The 23,560-nt window shown below is 37.1% G+C and overlaps 1 protein-coding gene across 6 annotated transcripts in view; it reads left to right on the top strand.

Annotated features, from left to right (window-relative positions):
- The window catches only part of KLHDC1 (kelch domain containing 1), a 90,154-nt gene that overhangs the window by 51,777 nt on the left and 14,817 nt on the right, over positions 1-23,560 (top strand). For 5 of the 6 annotated variants that reach the window (XM_087859106.1, XM_087859107.1, XM_087859105.1 and 2 more), the window contains 9 exons: positions 3,828-3,898; positions 4,372-4,489; positions 4,906-5,024; positions 11,930-12,008; positions 13,587-13,670; positions 16,965-17,048; positions 17,525-17,583; positions 21,778-21,890; positions 23,310-23,382. In XM_087859106.1, the coding sequence (XP_087715232.1) occupies positions 3,828-3,898; positions 4,372-4,489; positions 4,906-5,024; positions 11,930-12,008; positions 13,587-13,670; positions 16,965-17,048; positions 17,525-17,583; positions 21,778-21,890; positions 23,310-23,382 (800 nt within the window). Of the gene's footprint in view, positions 1-3,827; positions 3,899-4,371; positions 4,490-4,905; positions 5,025-11,929; positions 12,009-13,586; positions 13,671-16,964; positions 17,049-17,524; positions 17,584-21,777; positions 21,891-22,086; positions 22,253-23,309; positions 23,383-23,560 lie in introns of all 6 variants that reach the window. The other variant, XR_015723116.1, reaches the window with a different exon arrangement.

Genomic DNA, 23,560 nt, shown 5'->3' on the forward strand with positions numbered 1-23,560 from the left:
TTAGTTCTTATAAAGAATATATATTCTAATGATCAGGTGAAGTGTTTTATACATGTCTATTTTATCAATCTTGCCGATTGTGTTTTTCAAACCTCCTATATCCTTTTTGATTATTTTATTTCCTGTTCTATCAATTACTGTAACAGGTATTAAAACTTCTACTCTGACTGTAGATTTGTTAGTTTCTTCCTGTGGTCCTGTCAGTTTCTACTTTAATGTATTTTAGGTACCTTTTAATGTATATATGACTTTAGAATTATTCTATCTTTTTAGGTAATTGAATATTTTATTATTTTGTAATGATCTTCTTTATCTGAAGTAATATTACTTGCCTTAAAATCTATTTTCTCGATACATCTATGCCAGTGTTCTTTTGGCTAATATTTGCATGGTGTACCTTTTTCTATGTTCTGATGGAAACTTTGTATATCTTTATATTTTAGATAACCTGAAAATAGCTGGCTCTTGTTTCTGTCTAGTCTGACACTCTGTATATTTTATCTGAAGAGTTTAGCCTATTCATACTTAATGTGATTCTGATGTACTATTTTCATCAGTTGTGGGTTTTTTGTGTTGTTTTTTGTGTGTTTTGTTTGTTTGTTTTTAGAGAGAAAGAGAGGGGGAGAGCACAAGCTGGGGTGGGGAGGGGCAGAGGGAGCGAGAATCTTAAGCAGACTCCATGCCCAGTGTGGAGCCTGACGTGGGGCTCCATCTTACCACCCTGAGATCCTGACCTTAGCTGAAATCAAGAGTCAGTCACTTAACCAAGTGAGCTACCCAGGCACCCCCATTGTGTTTTATATTTGCCTCTCTCTCTTTCTCTTCCTCCTCCTTCTTAACTTTCTCATTTCAAGGATTGTTTAAGGAGTTTTTTGTTCTCTTTCCATTTTTCTTGTCTTTGTGTAGAAATTATATGATTTATTTCTAACCATATAGTAGCTACTCTATTTCAACATGACTACTTCATAAAGCTCAAAGTTAATAGTTTTCCTTCTTCCCAGAGAATTCAAGTACTTTAGAAAGTTTAAGCTCCAAGCACCTCTTTCCCTAGGTAGTCCTATTCTGTTTATCTTTAAATATGTGTGTGTGTGTGTGTGTGTGTGTGTGTGTGTGTGTGTGTGTGTATTTTAAGATATTAATTATTTATTTCACAGAACGAGAGCATAAGCAGGGGGAGCAGCAGAGGGAGAGGGAGAAGTGGGACCCTGGAATCATGACCTGAGCTGATGGCAGATGCTTAACTGACTGAGCCACCCAGACACCCCTAAAATCTTTTTTTTTTTTTTTTTTTTTTTTTACTGGGTATAGAATTATAGGTTGACAGTTACTTTCATTAAACACATTGGCTAATACTTAGTCTTGGTTGTTGCTAATGGGAATTCAGTTATTAGTTGCCATTTGTTTGAAGATGATTTGTTTTTTATCTGGCAGTTTTTAAGAATATATATTTTTCTTTGATGTTCTCTTGTTTTACTGTGATGTGTCTTGGTATGGCTTTCTATTTATTTATGTTTGGAACTTATTAGGACTTCCTAGATCTCAAGGATTGACAATGTTCAACAGTTTTGCAAAATTCTCACCCTTTGTCTCCTCAAATAGTGCCTCTTTCTCATTCTATTATATGCTAATGAAATTCTGATTAGACTAAGTTCTAATCTTTTTCCATGTCTCTTAACTTCTTTTTTATATATTCCCTCTCTCTGGGCCATATTTCCAGATAAATCAGTTAACTAGTTTTCTTTTTTAGGGTCATTTTGACAGAACAATTTTAGTGTAATGATGGCTCAGAAGCCAGGTTAATCTGGATTGATGAGAAAATGACAGGTGAAACAGCGGAGACATTCACTATAGTTAGTATGGAAGTTTTGTTGTGAAGGGAGCTGAGAAATAGGAAAAGGAGTTAAGAGAGGGTTTGTTTGTTTTAAAGGTGAGTGATATTAAGGCACGTTTGGATATCTCTAGTAATGATCTAGTAGAGAAGGAAGACCTGATGATGTAGAAAAGAATAATTTAGGAATGAAATTTCTCAGAAAGCAAGAAGGAAGTAAGTCCACATTTTTCAATTCTTTGATTCATTTGTGTTTTTGCACCACCCCATTTAAAGATTAGTGAAAGAGATTTTTTTTTTTAAATTAGGCTGAGATGAGCCTGCCCATCAATTTAGCAAGTATTTTTCATGTATCCATTCACTTAATCAACAAATATTACATTTGCCTTTTATGTGTGGGGCACTGTGCTGGGCTCTGGGAACAGAATTATAAGAAGATAAACAGGACCCATGCACTCATGAAGCTTATGGGTTAATGGTAGTGGCTGGATGTGGTACAGATGAAGGACTTGGAAGGGGAAGTGTAGTACTGTGGGAGAGCATTTAATAGGCACCTTAATCCTTTACCCTTATTCTGGGACATAGAGAAGCAACATTTAAACTGATTTCCAAAGAATGAGTAGTTAACCAGGCAAGTTCTGGGAGAGCATGCCAAGGAGAGAGAAGAGCACAGACGAAGGCCCTGTTGCAGTGAGGAATTTGCAGAAGTTTAGGAACTGAAAGAAGACTAGAGCACAGTGGATGAAAGGCAAGATGAGCTTCAGAAGTAGAGCAGATGCCGTGTAGTACAGAATCATACGAAGTTTAGACTATCCCGGGAGCAGTGGGGAGCACTGAAGGGAGTTAAGGAGAATAGTGACAGAATCTGTTTTCATAACAGATCTGTTGTAAAGGTGTGTTCGCAAGGCTACTGGAGCCTGACACCATTAAACCTTAGAATCATACAGTTACCACACTCCTTCTTACAATTACTTCTTTACTTATCCATCTAATATGGCTTCCACAACCAGACATGAGTGGAAGTTTCCTCAGAATTAATACAATGATTTTCTGCTTTGTGTGTATGTGAGTGTATGTGTGCGAGAGAGAGAAAGAGAGAGGAAGAGAGAGAGATGGTGGTAGGGGTCAGACACGTGGTAGTCAAGATACTATTTTTTAAAATGTAACAAACCAATGAGAAAATTAACCAGCTGTATTTAGCATGTAAATAATATATGCATCATATAGTCTTAGAAATTCTTAAACTGTTATCTTTTAAAGCTAGCTATTTTTGAATTATTTTATAGACTCTAATAAATTATGGATTTATGTAAGGATTTGTTTTAATCCCTAAGTTTTTAGACTTGATATAAATAAAATTGTTTCTCTATTCTTATTTCTCTTTTCATCATAAGTGTCAGAATGTACTATTCTGTTTATGTTATCAGCTTCTTTAGAGATTATTCAGATTCTGAGTTGTCATTTTGACTAGCTAAATTTATCTTGATCCTTCCAGTCTATATGTAATGAACGCCTAACACTATGCCTTGCCCATAGTAGGCACTCAAAAACTGTGCTCAGTAAATCAAGATATCTGACACAGTGCTCTTAATACACCTTATAAAAATTTCCTTCCTTGATTCCTTCCTTTCACCCAAAACATATTGCCCTTTTTTGATATTCCTTTTCTTCCTGGCTTTGTAGTCTTCAGTATTCTGCTCAGAATGTTATTATTTTGCTGTTTTCCCTTACTCAGAATCCCTTTTTTGAGTCTTTCTTGAGACTCATATACTTGCTATTTTGTATTCTAAACCTTTCTTGTCTGCCTACTTTCTCTTAGAAGATGTCTTTTTTTCCCCTTCTTTTTTGATCTATCTTAATTTAAATTGAAAAACCCATCTTGGAACCTGTTTATGATTTTATATTTTGCAGCATCTTAATCGCAGTTTTCCCATTCTGAGGAACTATTTAATTGTTATTGTGTACTTGATAAACATAATTTTGTGTATTCTGTTTTTAGTCTATTGAAGACAATGAAGTATATTTGCCTAATGATGAAATTTGGACCTATGATATTGATAGTGGGTTGTGGTAAGTAATTTTAAATTGCAGAATGTCCAATCTTAGTATCTGTCTTAAATATTTTCATAGACTTCAGGGAATTTAAGACCAAACTTAGAACATACTGCAACATTTATTGTCTCCCTTTCCTTTTCTTTGAATGCTTTATTCTCTCTGGCTTTTTCTTTCCCCTACTCCCTACCTCTCTTTGCTCTTTGTCATTTGCCATTCCTCTCAAGGCTAAGGCTGTCCCAGAAGATTGCTTTGTTCTACCAATTAACTCCCAATTCTAGTGATAGGTGAAGATTCTGCAATTTTTTTTTTTCCAATAGGTTGAAAAATCTTTACCATGGATCTTAGAGTTTTTACAGTATTGGCTACCATTGCATTTCAATTATAATTGTCAGTGACAATTTTCACTGAAAGAGTACTCATGGAGTTCAAAGGGAATTTTAATTTGCCTTTCTGGAAAGTCATGGAATTCCATGTTATTCTTGCTGCAGGACCATGCACCTCATGGAAGGAGAACTCCCTACCTCCATGTCAGGAAGTTGTGGTGCTTGCATTAATGGAAAGCTGTACGTTTTTGGAGGATATGATGACAAAGGATACAGCAATCGAGTAATACTTTCTTTCAATTTAGGAATGCAGCAAAATGTAATATTTAGTGTATCACTTAATCTCACAAGTTTACAAATATTTAAAAAAGATAAAAGCAGAAAATCTGGAGCTTACAAGGTTTTAAAACTAGAGTGAAAGTGCAGCCGTTGTCCCCTCTGTTCTTCCACGTCTTTCTGCTTCGGAGCTGGCTCCATGCTTAGTTGATGTCTATAGGGCAGAGCATGATGGGAGAAGATCCATTTCAGGATGTCTTTTGCTTCTAAAACACAGTCTCATTTTTATTAACTTTACAATGAAAAAATTTACCTTTTAAAGAGAAAAAAGTAGTATTAATGATTCTTGGATCACATATCTTTCAGACACAGACTTAATTTTTAAATGCCCTGTCTGCTAATGGTGTTCTCCTCTTTTAAAAGCTTTATTTTGTTAATTTGCGAACAAGAGATGGAACGTACATTTGGGAAAAAATCACCAGTTTTGAAGGACAGCCACCCACACCACGTGATAAACTCTCTTGCTGGGTATATAAAGACAGGTAATGCAGCAAAATCATCTCATTAACTACGCTTAGGTAAGGGTTATAGCTTGTGGCCAAAGTAGAGAAAACTTGAAAGTCTGGATTTTTTTTCAAGGTATAATTACAAACTGGTTTTGACTCTGTGTGTAATGGCAGTTCTGCATCCTGGATAAGAGCCATGTCATAAAAATAAACAGTGGAAGCAACTATTTTTTTTTTAATAAATTTATTATTTGATTCAACTTTCTGAATAGTTAACACATTCATATGTTTCAAAAATTGAAACCGTATTGAAAAGTTGATAGTGAAAGGTCTGGCTCCTACTCCTAGCCCCATCCACTCTGTTCCCTCCCACCATGCAGAAATAACTATTTCTACTGATATCTTTTCTCTTCTTAGAGTAGTGGTTCCCAAACTTGTCTGCCATTGGAATCACCTGGGGAATCTTTTAAAAATTCCAAAGCCCAGGTGATACCATGCACTAATTAAATGATCATCTCTGGGGTTATGATGTTTTGAAACTCCTCAGGTGTGTCCAAGATACAGACAAGTTTGGAAACCACTGCCATCGGTGTTACGTGACGCAAATAGAAGCAAATGCATAGGAGCGTATGCGTGGACTCCTTTGCTCTCTCTCTTCCTCACACAAACAGCGGTGTAGTCTGTTCGCTCTTCTGCACCCTGCTGCTTCTGTTAGTTAACAGTATACCATGGAGATCTTTCATCTTTCTGTACCCTGAGTGAGAAAGCTGATTTATTTCCTTCCTTCCTTCCTCTCTCCCTCCCTCCCTCCCTCCTTTCCTCCCTCCCTCCCTCCCTTCCTCCCTCCTCCCTTCCTTCCTTCTCTTTCTTTTCTTTTCTTTTTTCTTTTCTTCCTTTCTTTTCATAGCTGCATAGTGTCCCCTCTGAGGATATACCATAGTTTATTTAACCTTTTCCCTGTAAATGAACTAATACTTATTTCAATTCCTTTGCTATTACAAACTATGCTTTAATGACTATCTTTGTGTGTGTGTATGTGTGCATATATACACACACATATATATGATTGCAGATCTATCCATTGGATAAAATGAGATTGCATTTATAATTTTGACAGATGCTTAGTTTGCTAAGGCTATTGTAACAAAGTACCGTAAACTGAGTGGCTTAAACAACAGAAATGTGCTTTCTCGTGTTTCTAGAAACTGGAGGTCTGAGATCAAAGTGTCAATACGGTTGGCTCCTTCTCTAGGTTTTGAGGAAGAATCTATTCCATGCCTCTCCCCTAACTTATGTGGATTTGCTGGCAATCTTTGATGTTTTTGAGCATGTAGAGGCATCACTCTGATCTCCGCCTTCCTGTTCACATAGCATCTCTTTGTGTATGCTTGTCTGTCTCCAGATTTGTCCTTTATATAAGGACACCAGTCATACTGGTTTAGGGCCTCCCGCGATGACCTCATTTTAACTTGATTGCTTTTGTAAAGAACCTGTCTCCAAATAAGGTCACATTCTGGGATACGGAGATTAGGACTTCAGTATATGGAAGGAGAACACAATTAAACCTATAGCAGTAGATTCTGCCAATTTTTCCTCCACAGAAGTGGGGCCATTCTGCATTCTCAACAATGGAAAGCTTATGTCTCCATAGTCTTGCCAAGAGTTTGCTGGCAAACTCAGATTGATGGTTGTTTGCCAGAATGATAGATGAGAAACGTCTCAGTCTTATTTTCATTTCCACTGAAAAAAAATTGTTTTGTCGGTGTGAACATATTTTCATATGTTTAAGGGCAATTTTTATTTCTTTTTCTCTGTACTGTTTGTGTCCTTTGCTAATTATTTTCCATTTGAGTTTTGCTTTTGTAAACTTGATTTCAAGTTTACAAAAAAAAAAAAAGTTTTGCTTTTGTAAACTTGATTTCAAGTTTACAAAAAACACTAATGTGTTTTTGTAACACTAAAGTGTTACAAAAAACACTAATTAGTGTTTGACTATGAAATGATATGAAAATATTTTTTCCAGTTTGTCATTTGTCTTTTGAGTTTGCTTAATAAGTTTTCTGCATGCATTAAACAGGTTTTAAAACTTATTTAGATAAATTTATCAGTAATTTCTTTTTTATCAATAATTTTTTTGGTGGCTTCCTGATCTTGAGTCTTGATTAAAAGGTTACACATTAATTTACCTGTATATTTTCCTCTAGTACTTTTTCATTTTATTTTTTGCATTTTTTAAAATTTAAATTCAATTAATGTGTTATTTGTTTCACGGGTACAGGGCTGTGATTCTTCAGTCTTATATAATACTTGTTACATTATATAATGCGCATTACAACACATAACCTCCCTGATGTCCATCATCACCCAGTTACCCCATCCTTCCACCCCATCACCTTATTTTTTAGACTTAAATCATAGATTCATGTGGAACTTACTCTGTGAATGGTCATGAGATATGGATCCAGGTTTATCTTTTTTTGAATGGCTACCTGTCTGTAACTCGGTTATTTCCTTTATCATGTATTCACCTCATTCTCATTGGTATTTGAATCCGAACTTTCTATTCTATTACATTGCTCTCTTAATGTACAAATACTTCACTAGTGCAGGTATTGAAGCTCTACAGAACATTCTGAGAGGACTACTGTAAACCCCAAGTGTGTGCCTTAAGTAATTGTCACGAAAGGAACACATGTAAGCAAGTAAAGAAACAGAACATCATCAACACTCTAGAGTCCTTCGTTACGTTCACTCATAATCACATGCTCAGCCTCCTTGCTAAAGGAAACCGCTATCCTGACTTTAGCACCCTAAAGTAGTTATTGTTTTATTTTTTATATTGGATATGGAATCCCACAGACTTTATCCTTTTACTGAAATCACATTTTTAAGTCATTCATGATGTGGTGTGTACCTAGGGTTTGTTTTCTTTCTTGTATATTACTCTATTAAATGAAATACTACAAAACATTTATTCATTCTACTGTTGGTAGACATTTGGGGTATCTCCCCTTTTTGACCCTTTGCAATAACACAGCTATGGACATTCCTCTGTGTTCTAGTGCATGACGGTGAACGTTGCTTTGGGTGCGTATGTCTGCGTTCTCTCATAGTGTCATCTGATTTCAGCATAGTCCAATTTACCAGTCTTTTCCTTATGATGAGTGTTTTTGTGTCCTTGACTTAATTGATCCCAACTCTACAAAGTATTTTTGGTCCTTTGAAGTTTTTCTTATTCGCATATACGAGAGACTGGAAACAGTGATTGCCCTAGACAGGGAAATTGAGTGATTGAGAGTTGGAGAGAGACTTACTTTTCACTACACTTTTTTTAAGTCATGATAAAATACATAGAACATAAAATTTGCCATTGTAATCATATTTAAGTATCTAATGCAGTGGCATTAATTACATTCACAGCTTTGTGCAGCCATCACCATTATTTAGTTCCCAAATTTATCATCAGTCCAGAGACTTCTATTCCCATTAAGCAATACTTCTCCATTTCCCCTTCTCCCCAGCCTCTGGTAACTTCTAATCTACTTTCTATCTCCATGAATTTGCCTATTATAGATATTCATAAAAGTGGTATCATTCATATTTGTTCTTTGGTGTCTGCCTTATTTCACTTAAAAAACATTTTCAAAATTCACTAAGTTGTAGTATGTATCAGAACTTCTTCCTTTTTAAGGCTGAATTACATCCCATTATGTGCATTGTATGCGTGTGTTTATCTGTTCCTCTGCTGGTGCACACTGGCTTTGTTTCCACTGTTTGTGGTGAATAATGCTGCTGTGAACATTGGCTTACAAGTATTGTTTGAGTACCTGTTTTCAATTCTTTCGGGTGTATACCTAAGAGTAGAATTTCTGGGTCACACGGTAATTCTATGTTTAATTTTTTGAGGAAGCACCCAACTCTTTTCCACAGTGACTGTGCCATTTGATATTTCCATTGGCAATGTACACGGGTTCTAATTTCTCCACATCCTTTTTGCTCTTTTCTGTTTCTTTCTCTCTCTCTCTTTCTTTCCCCTCCCCCCCCCCGCAGCCCCCCACTGGTGGTCCTCCTCCTCCTCCTTCTTCTTCAAAAATAGTAGCTATCCTAGTAGGTGTGAAGTGGTGTTCACTGTGGTTTTGATTTGTATTTCCCCAGGGACTAATGATGTTGACTATTTTTTCATATGCTTATTGGCCATTTGTATATCTTCTTTGGAGAATGTCTATTCAAGTCCTTTCCCATTTTTAAAAATTGGGTTGTCTTTTGTTGTTGAGTTATAGGAGTTCTTATTCTGGATATTAATCTCTTATCAGACACAGGCAGGGGTTTTTTGTTCTAATGTTTTGGGTTGGCTGGTCTCATAGAATGAGTTAGGAAGTGTTGTTTTCATTTTTTTGCGGGGGGGGGGGGGCGGGGAAGACTTTGAGAAGGTTGGTATTAATATTCTGTGAATGTTCGGTATAATTCACCACTGAAGCCATCTGGTTCCGGGCTTGTCTTTGTTGGGAGATTTTTTGATTACTGACTGAATTATATAGGTTTATTCAGTTTTTCTGTTTCTTCATAAGCCATTTTTGATAGTGTCTTTACAGAAATTGTTCTCTTTCATCTAACTCATCCAACCTGTTGGCATAGTTTTTGTAGTATTCTCTTATAATCCTTTTAATTTCTGTAATGTTGATAGTAACGTCCCCTCTGTCATTTCCAGTGTTAGTGCTTTGAGTCTTCTCTTCTTTTTTGTCAACCTAGCCAAAGACTTGGGAATTTCATTGATCTTTTCAAAGAACCAACTTTTGGTTTGTTGTTTTTCTCTATTTTTCTATTCACTGTTTTGCTTATTTCCCTTTTTTTTCATTATTTCCTTCCTCCTGTCATATTTGGGTTTAGATTGCTCTTCTCTTTCTAGTTCCTTAATGTGTACTGTTATGTTATTGATTTGAGATTTTTTTTTTAATTATAGGCATTTACAGCTATAAAATTTCCTCTGAGCACCACCTTCACTACATACCATAATTTTTGTTTTATTACATTTTCTTTTTGCTTGTTTTATTGTATTTTCATTTTTATTCATTTCTAGGTAATTTTTAATTTCCCTCGTGATTTTTTCTCCACACATTGGTTGAAGTTGTTTTTGTTTTTCTTTCAGTACTTTGAAAATTGTTTTACATTGCTTTTGGCCTCCATTTTTCTGGTGAGAAATTCACTCTCATTCCTGTTTTTGTTCCCTTGTATATGTCTTTATCCTCTGGCTTTTCTTTATCTGGTTTTTTGTTTTGTTTTGTTGTTTTGTTTTTGCTCCTCATTGATTTGATTAAAATATTCCTACTTGTAGTTTCCTTTGTATTTATCCTGCTTGGAGTGTGTGTGCTGAGCTTTTTGCTTTGGTGGGCTTACATCTTTCATCAATTTTAGGAAGCTCTTCGTAATTATCGAGTATTTCTTCTACACGTTATTTTGTCTCTTCTCCTTCTGGGATTCCTGTTATATGACAGTAGACCGTTTCATGTTGCTCCACAGAGCTTGGGCTCCCTGGGTTTTGCCCCCCATCTCTTTTCTTTTCTTTGTTTTAATTTGGGTACTTTTTATTAGCCTTTGACCTATTTTCAAGTTCACTGGTCTTTCCCATTGCTATGTCCAGGCTCCTGTGAAGTCTATTTAATCAATTCTTTATTTCTGACATCGTTTTTCCCATTTTTAGCATTTCTATTTAGCAGTTCTTTCTCATGGTTCCATATCTCTGCTGAAATTGCTCTGTTTTCCCTCTATGTTGTCCCCCTTTTACAAACTGGGTCTGTTAGCATCTTTATCATAGTTATTGTAGATGCCATGTCTGATAATTCCACTATCTAGGCCACTTTGGGGTTAGCTTTTATTGACCCCTCTTTTGATCATAGGTCACTTTTTTTTTTTTTTGCCCTTTCATGTATCTTGTAATTTTTTCACCACATTCCAGATGTTCTGTATGAAAGAATAGTAAAGATTAGAAAAAGAATGATATTTATTTCCAGAAAAGGACATGTCCTTCTGTTTTTCTCAGGCTGCTAGAGTGGTAGTTCAGTCAGTCTCATTTGTAGTTGATTTGTGTTTGGGATTGTTGCGACTGTTGGACAATTGGCTTCAAATGTTTTGAGGCAAGATCATAACTTTCCTTTGCTAGGATCCCCTGTTAGAGCACTGCAGATTGTCTAAAGATGTTCAGCTATACTTCACATGTCCCCATCCTCAGAACTGTGGAAGATCTCTCCCTGTTTTATAGCCTCATTGGGAGGTCTTTGGGAGTTCTCTTTGCTCTCCATTCCCACCTTTTGCTTTCTGTACCTTGGGAGATCTTTTTCAGCCCTGTACCTCCTCCCTTGGACTTTTGAGGGCAGCCATCCTGTGTGCTACAACGGCTTGGTATGCCCCTGAGCTATTTCCTTCAGATCTCCTGTCCTGGTCTCAAACTTTAGTGGTTTAAAGCTCATATTGCCTCAGAGATGTTTACTTAGGTCTCTTCTGCTTCCACCTGTTGGTGACTGACGGTGAGCCTTCTGAAGACTACATGAAGGACTTGTTGAGTGGATTCAAATTCCCACTGTGGCTGATTTTCTTAAGATTCTAATTTGCCATGCCAGCCTACAAGCGGCTGTTAAAGTTTTGGGTGACTTTTTTTTACAAACCCCATCTGTCCTGGATTCTTCCTCCTCTTGCAGTCATACCAGGAATGAAAGCCGCCATGCCTGGGTCTCTTCCCTCCTATCGAGAGTTCATTACTTTCTGGAATTAGTTCATATAGATTTCTTTGTTCCCATCTCTCTTTTGATTTTTTTTTTTAAACTAGGTTTTTTTAGTTTATTTGGCTAGTTTAGGTTATCAGGGTGAGAGAGATGATCTCTTTCAACTTTCAATGAACAGACTGGAAATAGAATTCTAAAGTGTGTTCTTTTGTATTTGTTTTTCAGATTAATATATTTTGGTGGCTATGGGTGTAGGAGACACAATGAACTCCAAGACTGTTTTGATGTTCATGATGCATCTTGGGTAATCCCTGTTTACGTTTTCCTCTAATTTAGTATCACTTTAAAGTCTTTAGAAATAATGAGTCCAATCTTTCTCAGTTTAACTTGCCATAATTGACACTATGAAAAAAAATGTGTTTTCTCGTTTTTGGATTTAGATTCAGTTGGAGGAGTTTCTCTCACCTTCTCTCACCTAGTGGTTTTAGCCTTCATGGCTACTGGGAGAGTAGTTTCTTACTTTATTAATCACTTACACCTGTTTCTGTTAGACAAGTAGCGATTTTAGCACAACTTGGAAAAACTTTGTTCATAGATAACCAGAATGGCTGTTGCTGAAATACACCTCCTTTTAGGTGTATCCACAAGAACTGTTCATATCTCAGGCTGACCTCTGTATGACAGTGAGTAAGTTGATAGTGATACTACCTTTCCTACTTATTCTTACTGCATAGAGAATAAACTGTTACTAATGAAATAAGACATGATATAAAAATGAAACCTTTTAAAAGATAACTTTAAAAACCATTGATCCCAGCACCAACAAACATAATAGCTCTTCAGGTTTACCTTTTACTAGCATATATTATTATTATACATTGTAATGTAAATCTATGTGTACATTCCATGTATATCTTTTTGTATATAGGTATTTAAAAAGATCTCTGTGTTCTTACATGGTTTTTGAGTTTTTAAGATAAAATATCTTTAAAGTTTTGTTACTAATACTCTGGTTTCTCTTCAAATCATATAAATCTTCCGCCTTTTAAAGTTTTGTTACTTACAGTATTACTGATAATTTTCAGAAATATAAATTCCCATTATTTATATCTATATATTTTTACTCATTTTTTTCTCTCCTAGTACAGTTAGGCTAAGAATCATGCTCTGAGGTTTCTGGTGTACAAGTAGATTTCATTTATATTTTAAAATAAGTAAATCATTTAGTGTGTTTAACTTGTTTGGCAAGTTCTGATAAAAATGAATGATGTATTTCTGGCATAGAACATAAAACTGACACAGAGCTAAGCTAAAGCAGTAATAGAGGATTTCAACAATCCAGAGATGCTTAATACAGTATAATTGCTAAATGGCTGCCCTGCTGACAATTTTATCTCTTAGAAAACAAAGAAGAGAGTAAGCACAAGTTTGACCCATAAGAACAAATTGCATGATTAAGTACAAGTGATTGGAGCTTTCTGGGAAAAGGAACCATGGTCCCCCAAGGTTCCTAATTGCAAAGATTAGGAATTCTGAGCATGTACTCTAGGAACACAGAATGCAAAATATAAATGTCATTTTGTCCTCTGCAATTCTAAAAGAGACAATTCTTTGTGGGAATTGGAAGATTATCAACAAGTAAAGATGTGACTCACTGCAAGCAATGCTATGAGAAGAAAAGTTTCCAGGTGGTGGCTGCTACTGGTCTGGAGGCCACACTTTGTGAGCCACTGGCGTTTGCATTAGCTTTATGACTATGGTAACATTTGCCTCTATTTTTATAATGGTGTCTATTATTTCACCAGCAAATATGCAATGAAATTTATTACAATAGCCTAAAGATTATAAAAGCTTTGAAGTATTTTAAAAATTCCCATTTTAGGAAGAACAGATATTCTGGGGCTGGCATAATGATGTTCATGTATTTGATACAAAGACACAGAATTGGTTTCAACCAGAAATTAAAGTAAGTATTGTAAAAAGTTACCTTTGTATTTATATATTCATTGATACTTTAAAAGAATATTTTTTGCTAAGTTATTTGGATTTTAGCAATTGAGTTTATAATCATATAACCCCTTGAGTACCATCACTAATACTCTTTTTTTTTTAATCACCTGTTTTTCTCCAGCTTAGCTAAAGTTTTCTAGAAAAATCTTCCAAAGTGGGTACCATCATCATTCTTTACCCACAAGTGTGATGTCCTGATTTAATGATGGCGCTTTTAAAATGTCCTTTTAGGGCATCTGGGTGGCTCAGTTGGTTAAGCGTCTGCCTTTGGCTCAGGTCATGATCTCGGGGTCCTGGGGTAGAGTCCCTACTCAGCAGGGAGTCTGCTTCTCCCTCTGCCCCTCCCCCCACTCGAGCTCGCTCTCTCTCTCTCAAAAATAAATAAAATCATTTTTTAAAAACATCCTTTTATAATCAAGTCCACAATTTTGAAAAGCCCATATTTCATAAACTCTTGAAATCTACATGCAATTAAACCATGACAAAAATACATTATTATTCTCTTTCATGTGCTAGTGAGCAAACCCAAATTCAAATTAGCTTAAGCCATAATGAATTTTTACGTAGAGGGAAGGTATATTTTGGCGTGGCTCACACAGTGGAAGAGCTGCGGGGACTAGGGCCTCAGGAGCTAGAGCAAGTTACTCAACAGCATCACCACATTTTCATCTTTGTCAGCTTCTCTCTGCTGCTCTTTGTATGCTAGCTTCATTCTGTCTGCTGCAGACCAGCTGGCTCATTTAGGAGGGAATATGGTCCTGCCTGGCCAAGCAGTCCTTTCTATCGGTACTGCATTCTTTCAAGGTCTACAAATTAGTCCCAGAAAAGGACTCTGGCCATATTGGGCAGGTTCCCACTCTTTACGTTAGTTCCTGTTGCCAAGGGGATGACAGGCCTCACATCTCAGTCCTACCCTCGGGGAGCAGAGGATTGTGAGTGATAAGTCACCAGAACTGTGCAGAATGGAGTGCTAAACAGGCGAAACCAAAACTGTCCACTAGTATGCACAAATGACATGCATCCACTTGAATTTTAAGATTTATGTCTTTTGTTAATGAAATAAAAGCATTTTATCTCTGTTCAGATAATTTTGTGTCAGCAAGCAGGCGCCGAGATACAGTGTTGAGGCTGGATCTACTGAAACTCATCCTAGATCTCTTTTGGGGATCTGTAGCCTCTATTTCTTTAGAGAAGAAGCAGGGGTCTGCAGCTCTTGAAGGCATATTCGTAGCATGTGCTCCTGTCAGGGCACCGGGCTGGCCCAGTCAGTGGAACGTGCGACTCTTGTTCTCGGGGTTGTGAGTTCAAGCTCCACATTGGGCTAGAGCCTACTTAAAAAAAAAAAAAAAAAAAAAGGAGAATGTGCTCCTGAGGATGAGAGCTGAGGTAGCTTATAATTAGTTCTGTGGACTTCAAGTCTTTCTTGGGCCCTTTCTTTCTTCTTACCTCAGTCTGTAGCCCTCTCCAACATTCTTACATACACTTGACCCTATTTTAGTTCATATTTACCAAGACTTTCACTGTAATTTCTAAGGTGATTTCTTCAAATAAGTTCTTCTATGATTTATATTTTGTCTGAAAGTTCTTCTGGCATGGCTATAGCTGGATGTCTCTTCATTTTTTAGAGACATTCTTAAAGTACTTCATTATTCCCAAATATCAGCATCAAAAGACAAGGCAGCATGGTAGAATGTACCAGTTAATGGTGTCAAAGTTAAAAGAAATTGGATTTGCATTCTAATTACGTCCTAAAAGAGCTGTGTACTTTAGATAAGCCATTTAGTGTGTCATCTATAAAATGGAAAGGTTGAAAGTGTTTTTCCTACATGGGATTTTTACCCTTTAAAAGCAATATATTAGTAATAGGGATCTTTGGGTTTTTTTCAGTATTTCTAGCAACTTAACATTGTGCTTTATTTAGGCAGTTAGACACACAGATGCCGTTTCTTTGTTTTTGTTTGGAATTACATGAACTCAGTTTATTCAGAAGCTTTAGGAGGCTAATAAATGTGTTTGATAGAAATTTGATATTTGTTTCATAATAAATGTATACATACATTCCAAAATTTCAGATCAGGAATGAGGTAATAATAAAGGTTGTGTTTTGCTGGAAAGGCTGGGAACCACATATCAAAAGATTCTCTGTCACTTATTTAAGTGTTAAATTGGTAATATCTGAATTATCTCTTACCGTGTTAGCTTCAGGACAGTCATGCAAGTAAGCCTGAAACGTGTAGGAAGTGCCGGTATTGGCCGTAGAGCTTAAATGTTGTGTGCACACACTCGGAGCCAAAGCCCTGAAAATGTGGACAAAGTTCTTTCAGAACTTGGAATGAAATGCATACACTAAGGCACCTACCATGATGAACACATGGAAATTACGCAGAAATTTTTTCCTTTAAGTCTCATTCATTCATCTACTCATTATATTCTCTCTTTACCCACCAATCCAAAACTCTGGAGAAAAGATCTGCTACATTTAGTCAAAGTAAAAGTATAGAAAAGTGTTATTAGTTAATGGCAAGAGTTTTAGTAAGTGATAAAGCACTGTTGGGCTTAAGGCAAGAGGGAAGCTCTCCTTGTGGAATTTGAGACACCAGGAGTTTGGGGGTCAGATGTAATGTTTTAGTCTCTGAGATCATCACTGGGAACTGCTCACTCATCATATGAACTCTGCGGGGGACTGGTGGGGGGGGGAGAGGGAAGGAGGCAGAAAGAGGGAGAGAATCTTTTTAATTTGATTTTTAAATCTTTATATTTCAAGCTGAAATTTACATGAAATTTCATTTTGCTAAATAGTGTCAGGCATTTAAGAAAAACACTTTAAAAAGTAAAGATCAGGGTGAGTACATTTCATTCTTCTTTTTTTTTTTTAAGATTTATTTATTGAGAGAAAGCGAGCGTGCACAGGAGCAAGGGGAGGGGCAGAGGGAGATGGAAATAGAGAATCTCAAGCAGACTCACCGCTGAGCGCCCACGGGAGGCAGGGTTGGATCTCATGACCCTGAGATCAGGACCTGAAGGGAAACCAGGAGTCAGACGCCCAACCGACTGGGCCACCTAGGCGCCCCTAAATTTCATTCTTGAAGAGCAGTGTTTGTCTGTAATCATTATTATTTAGAGTGAACTTTTGCATTAAGGTTCTTATTGAATTACAGGGGTAATGGTGATTTGGTGGTCAGGTGTTTCTCATACTGACCTTAGAGTTGTTTCAAGCCTTGGCACTGTGTTTTCTCATCTCTGCTTGCAGGGTGGAGTTCCACCACAGCCGCGAGCCGCGCACACATGTGCAGTTCTTGGAAATAAGGGCTATATCTTTGGCGGACGTGTTTTGGTTAGTGTTTTAAATGGAAATGGTATTTTTACATGTGATTCTTCTTACAAAAAATTATTTTCTGATTCTGGGGAACAACTGACTATTCAAATTATCTAGATATTAAAATGCTGTTCAGTAATAACTTTTATTTATTTTTCATCCCTTAAACAGTCTATCCATGAGTCATGACAGATGATTTATAAGTCATATTTTAATGAGGAGAATCCTTCACTTCAGTGCATAACCAGAAAAGTTTAATTTCTAAACATCTAAATCCTGTTAGTTTAAACCCATTTCTTCCTTTCCCCCTTGACAAATTAATTGGGTAGCTCTATATTAATTTTAGAACACTTAGCATTGTTTCCCGATATATAAACTTCTGTTGTTAAGTAAAATGGAGATGGTCTATATTGAATCTGAACTAATTTTAAAACCAAAATTTTAGCCCATGACAGATGTAAAACACAGATTAATTTAACACACTTCTATTTTAGCAAACTAGGATGAATGATCTGCACTGTCTGAACTTAGATACCTGGACTTGGTCTGGAAGGTAAGTTTGAGATTTAAGTATTTTTTAATTGAAAGGCGTGTGTGTGTGTGTGTGTGTGTGTGTGTGTGTGTGTGTGTGCGTGTGTGCGCCTTTGGGACCATAATCCAAATTTGAGTGTCTATAACTGAATTAGTATCTTTTTCCTTCAGATTATATGAAGGAAATATATATCCCTAAGCAAGGAGTATACAGATTTAAATGCAGAGTTTATTCTTTAATTAAACTAAATAAAAGGAGAATGCTAGCAGTTGAAAATTGATTATGTAAAAGTACTGGTTTTGTACTAAGTATTCTTGAGAACTGGTCAGTAGAAGAAATGAAGGAAGAGTTTATTGGGGTCATCACAAGTAAACAGATAACGAAGTAGGTAAAAGTCAGATTTTAATTGTGGTTCAAAATACGTATTTAACAATAGAATAAATCTATTTATCTATCACTTCAGCTGTTCAGGTAATGAGATGGGATCAGAGCTATATATTATTCCAAAATAGAAATACTATTAAAAATGAAACTGTGAAACTGCCAGAAAAAAATGTAGCGGATTGTCTTTAAAATCTTGGTGTGGAGAAAGTTTTTCTAAAGATGGTATAAACCCGGGGCACCTGGGAGGCTCAGTTGGTTGGGTGTCCGCCTTCCAGTTGTGATCTCGGGGTCCTGGGATCAAGCCCTGCGGTGGGCTCCCTGCTCAAAGGGGAGCCTGTTTCTCCCCCTCCTCCTCTTGTGCTCTCTCTCTCAAATAAATAAACAAAATATTTGTTTCATATGGGTTTTTTTTTAAAGATTTTATTTATTTGAGAGAGAGAGCAAAAGAGAGCGTGAACAGTGGGGAGGAGCAGAGAGAGAGGGAGAAGCAGACCCCCCACTGAACAGGGAGCCTGACATGGGGCTTGATCCCAGGACCCCGAGATCATGACCTGGGCCGAAGGCAAATGCTTAACTGACTGAGCCACCCAGTTGCCCTCAAATAAATAAATTAATTAATAAAATCTTAAAAAAGAAAAGAAAACTATATCAAAGTTAAAAGGCAAATTGGAAAATGCAAACAAAAAACAAGCTAGAAGTCATATTTGCAGTGTTTTTTAAAAGATTTTATTTATTTATTAGCGAGAAAGAGCATGAGCAGGGAGAGGGGCAGAGAGAGGAGAAGCAAGCTCCCCGCTGAGCAGGGAGCCCAATGCTTGGCTGGATCCCAGGACCCTGAGATCACCACCTGAGCTAAAAGCAGACACATAACCAACTGAGCCACCTGGGTGCCCCTGCACTATTTTTTTTATTAATTATTAAAAAAAATTTTATTATGTTCAGTTAGCCACTGTCCACAGGAACTTAGAAAATCCATAAGAAAAAGACAAATAATCCAATAGAAAAGTGGACAAAGAACATACATGAGTAACTCATTGGAGAAATACAAATGGGCAAAATTATTTTATTTTTAAAAAGATTTTATTTATTTGAGAGAGAGAGAGAGAGAGAGCATGAGTAGGGGGAGGGGCAGAGGGAGAGGGAGAGGGACAAGCAGACTCCCCACTGAGCAGGGAGCCTAACACAGGGCTTGGTCCCAGGACTCTGAGACCATGACCCAGCCAAGGGCAGACTCTTAACCAACTGAGCCAATCAGGCGCTCCCCAAAATTATTTTAAAAAGATGTTCAACCTTATATACAGTCAAAGAAATGGAACTAAAAATAATTGTTGTGGGGTTTTTTTAAAGATTTTCTTTATTTATTTGAGAGAGAGAGCATGAGCAGAGGAAGGGGGAAGGGGAGAGGCCAGATCCCCGCTGAGCAGGGAACCAGATGCAGGACTCAGTCCTAGGATCCTGGGATCACGACCTGAGCCGAAGGCAGATGCCCAACTGACTGAGCCACTCAGCACCCCTAAAAATAATAATTTTCACTTATCAGATAAAAATAATTACAAATAACCAGTGTGTGCTAGGTTATAATAACACAATTAGTGGGAGTATAAGTTGGTACAGTTTTTCTGGAAGGTAGTTTGGCAATATGTTAAAAATGTAAAATAAAATACGGATATACAAGCCAGGGGTGCCTGGTTGGGTAAGCACCTGCCGTAGGTTCAGGTCATGATGCTGGAGTGCTGGGATGGACCTGGGCGATGTTGGGCTCTCTGCTCTGCGGGGAGCCTGCTTCTCCCTCTCCCTCTGCCTGCTGCTCCCCCTGCTTGTGCTCTCTCTCTCTGTGTCAAATAAATAAATAAAATCTTTAAAAAAAGAGAATAAAACGTAAAATGGAATTTCTACTTTGATCCAGAATTTCTCCAAAGGCAATAGTTGGGCACGCGTGCATGTGCATTTGTATTACATTATTACGAAAGCAAGAACTGGAGGGCAACCCCCGTGTTCACAAGTGGGGATTGTTTAAATCATGGATACATTTGCCCAGTGGGTTACTGTGCTTCCGTTACCAAAAGAAGTTATACTTATAGAAATATTCTACAACATATTAGTTGAACGACAAGGTTACAGAACAGACTCTATGATCCCATTTATGTTTTTTAATAAATATGCTTATATGTATATTAAAACCTAGAAAGATATATACCAAATTATTATTATTTCTTATTATGGGAAGAGAGGATTATAAGAGAACTCTCCTTTTTAAAAATACTTTTGTGAAAAAAATACTTTTGTGGTTGTTGAACATTTTGTAACCAAAATGATTCTTATAGTCAACACAAACCATAAAAATATTTCCATTTTGGAAAAAATAATTATATCTTCCACAAATGGCCCATATTATTCTGGAACATTCCAGAATGTTGGAGAATGGTATCTTCTTACCTCTTAAACTTTTGTACTTACATTTTTATTTTTTTAAGAATAGAACAGTATTTCTTTGAAATCTTTAGAGGTTTATCCTGGATCTGGAATGGCTTGCATACTTTTTTTTTTTTTTAAGATTTTATTCATTTGAGAGAGAGAGAGGGAGAAGGAGGGAGAGAAGCATCAGTGGGAGGTACAGAGGGAGAGAGAGAGAGAAGCAGACTCTGCTGAGCGGGAAGCCCCTTGCTTCTATTGATATGATCATTTGATTTTTCTGTAGCCTAGTGATATGGTGGGTTCCGTGAGCTGCTTTGTGAATGTTGAACAGCCTTGCATACTGGGGATAAGTCTTACTTTGGTCATGGTGTAATTCTTTTAATTTTTTGGATTTCATTTACTAATATTTTGGTGAGGATTTTTGCATCTATGTTCATGAGCAATATTGGTCTGTCATTTTCTTGTGATGTCTTTTTTTGTTGTTGTTGTTTTGTTTTTTAGATTTTATTTATTTGAGAGAGAGAGTAAGAGAGAGAATGAGCACAAGCCAGGGTTGGGAGGAGGGGCAGAGGGAGAAGCAGACTTCCCGCTGAGCAGGGAGCCCAATGCAGGGCTCAGTCCCAGGACCCTGGGATCATGGCCTGAGCCGAAGGCAGACACTTAACCAACTGAGCCACACAGGCCTACTTTTATTTTATTTTTATTTATTTATCTTAAAGATTTTATTCATTTATTTGACAGAGACAGAGAGAGAGTGCGAGCATGAGGGGGTGGGGAGCAGAGGGAGAGGGAGAAGCAGACTCCCCACTGAGCAGAGACCCTGACGTGGGGCTCTATCCCGGGACTCCAGGACCATGACCTGAGCCCAAGGCAGATGCTTATCACCGACTGAGCCACCCAGGCGCCCCTGCATACTTTTATTTTGAAGCTAGAGTAGCTAGCATTTTCAGGTAAAGAAGCTTTGGGAAATCGTACAGCAAGTAAACCAAAGTAAAAACAACACCCAAATCCCATGATATACTTGAGGAAATCAGTTGAAAATACAAAATTAAACATGGGCCAACAGTAAAAAGTTACAGACATGAAAATAGTTATGTTGAAAAACTGAAGAAGTTCTATGGATTAAACAACAAGAATGATGTGAAGCATGCACTGGAAGTTAACTGGGGATCGACTGTAATTTTCAGTCTGTGCTCTGTGACCAGGTGGAATAGAGGTAAATGGAAAGATTGTTTAAATTCATCTAAGCATTTAAGAATGTTTTTAAAATCTTCATCTTAATGCAGGTGGAGATAGTAAAATCAGCTTCTTTTAAAAGTAGTGAAGGCAGTTTTTCACTTTAATCTGAGATGATTGGAAACCTTTTATTCTGACTAACACCGTAACTAGATTTTTGTTTTTTTCCCCTGGCCACAGGATTCCTGTTAACGGAGAAAACCCCAAACATCGGTCGTGGCATACTTTAACACCAATAGCTGATGATAAACTTTTTCTATTTGGTGGACTAAGTGCAGACAATATTCCATTAAGTAAGTCAATTAAAGTTTAGCCTACAATTATTACCTCATTCTTTTTTCTTAACTGTATTTGATACGTAAGGTGTCTTTCTTTTTTTGTTTTTTAATTTTCTGGTACACCTTTATCCCCAACTGTATGCTTGCGTTAAGAATTAGAAGACCCCGTTGCTTTAGTACCTTTGGCTTTCCATGTTCTCCTGTTTCCTAGGTGTATAGAAAAGGAAGGGTGGTTGAACCTAGATGAATTAAAGCCCCTTTCAACTATAATATTCTGTGATTCTGTGCCTTCCTGAGTTTTGATCCAGATACTTACGCTGTAGGCTGGAATGGGGATTAGAAGAACAGTCTTCCCCAGAAGGCTCTGGAAATATAAGGTGGGAAGGCCAGTTCCCTCTCTTTTTGTTCCAGAACTATAAAGGAAAGTGCTTAGCCAGAATCTTGAAGCTCCTGTCACTGCTGATTCCAGTGGCTCTGGTTTTGTAATACGGGTTGGTTTGTTCCAGCAGTAAAATGTGGCATCAGGATAGACAGATGGCTAAGAGTATCAGCTTCTTAGTTTGGTATGTTACATGTTTTGTTTTCTGAAGAAGTTTTCCATGACTGGAAGGGCTTCCATAGGAAAGCTCATTTCAACAAGCCCGTACAGGATCTGGAAACAACCCCTTATTCTCCGACACCAGTTTACCGAGCGTCAGCTGCGCATCTGGCAGTCCGCTGGCGGCAAACAGGCTCCAGAGGCTGGTCCGAGAACAGGCCTTTCCAGTAGGGGACGTTCCTTACTGCAGATGACTATGCTCCGCCCGTTTGAAGGCTTTTAATGAAAAGAGATTTGGAGCCTCATAAAAAACTAACATCTGTTTGTTTCAGTAGGGGTTGTTCAATATCATGTCTTTTTGAGCTCTAACGTTTTTCATTCCTATTTGCTGTTTTTGGTCATTGACACGTGGGGAAATACACGTCCTACCTCTCAGTCCAGTCAGCGTCCTCCTGTACAGTCAGCTTAACTTCTGGGTATCATAGACGCCAAGAATTATTTTACTTTTGTTGACTGTGATAATGGCATTGTGGTGATAAGATAACGGCATTGTGGTTCTGTAAACAATGTATTTTTTAAAGCGATGTTTACTGAAGTAAACATGGGGAAGATGACAGGAGATCTAGGATTTGCTTTAGAGTAATTGAGCCACGAGAATAACAAAAAAAAGATAAATGGAGCACATGTGACAAAATCTTGATAGTTGTTGAATCTGGGGTATGTGAGGGTTCATTGTCATGGTTACTTTACCTTTGTATATCTCTGAAAATTTTGGGGAGAAAATATGCAAACACACGAAAGATAGTTGCATAAATGTAGCATGATAAATTTGGGGAAAAAATTTAAACGTTATCCCAAAGACCTAATCTTTAATTTCTGAACTGTCATCATTGCAGGTGATGGTTGGATTTATAATGTCATAACAAATGGTTGGAAACAACTTACGCACTTACCTAAAACAAGGCCCAGGTAAGTCTAGAAGTTAATGAATAGTAAGATAGTTAGGAATTTCTGAAGTAAGATAGTTAGGAATTTCTGAAGTATTAAAATATAGCACTGATTTTGTAGTGTTTGCCTTTAAAATTGTAAATCATCCAGAAAGATATTTCAAATAAGCTTGATGTTACCTAAGTAATTTAATTATCAT

The sequence above is a fragment of the Ursus americanus genome, chromosome 35 (genome assembly GCF_024610735.1).
Source record: "Ursus americanus isolate L20-20 chromosome 35, mUrsAme1.1.p, whole genome shotgun sequence".
NCBI classification, from domain to species: domain Eukaryota; kingdom Metazoa; phylum Chordata; class Mammalia; order Carnivora; family Ursidae; genus Ursus; species Ursus americanus.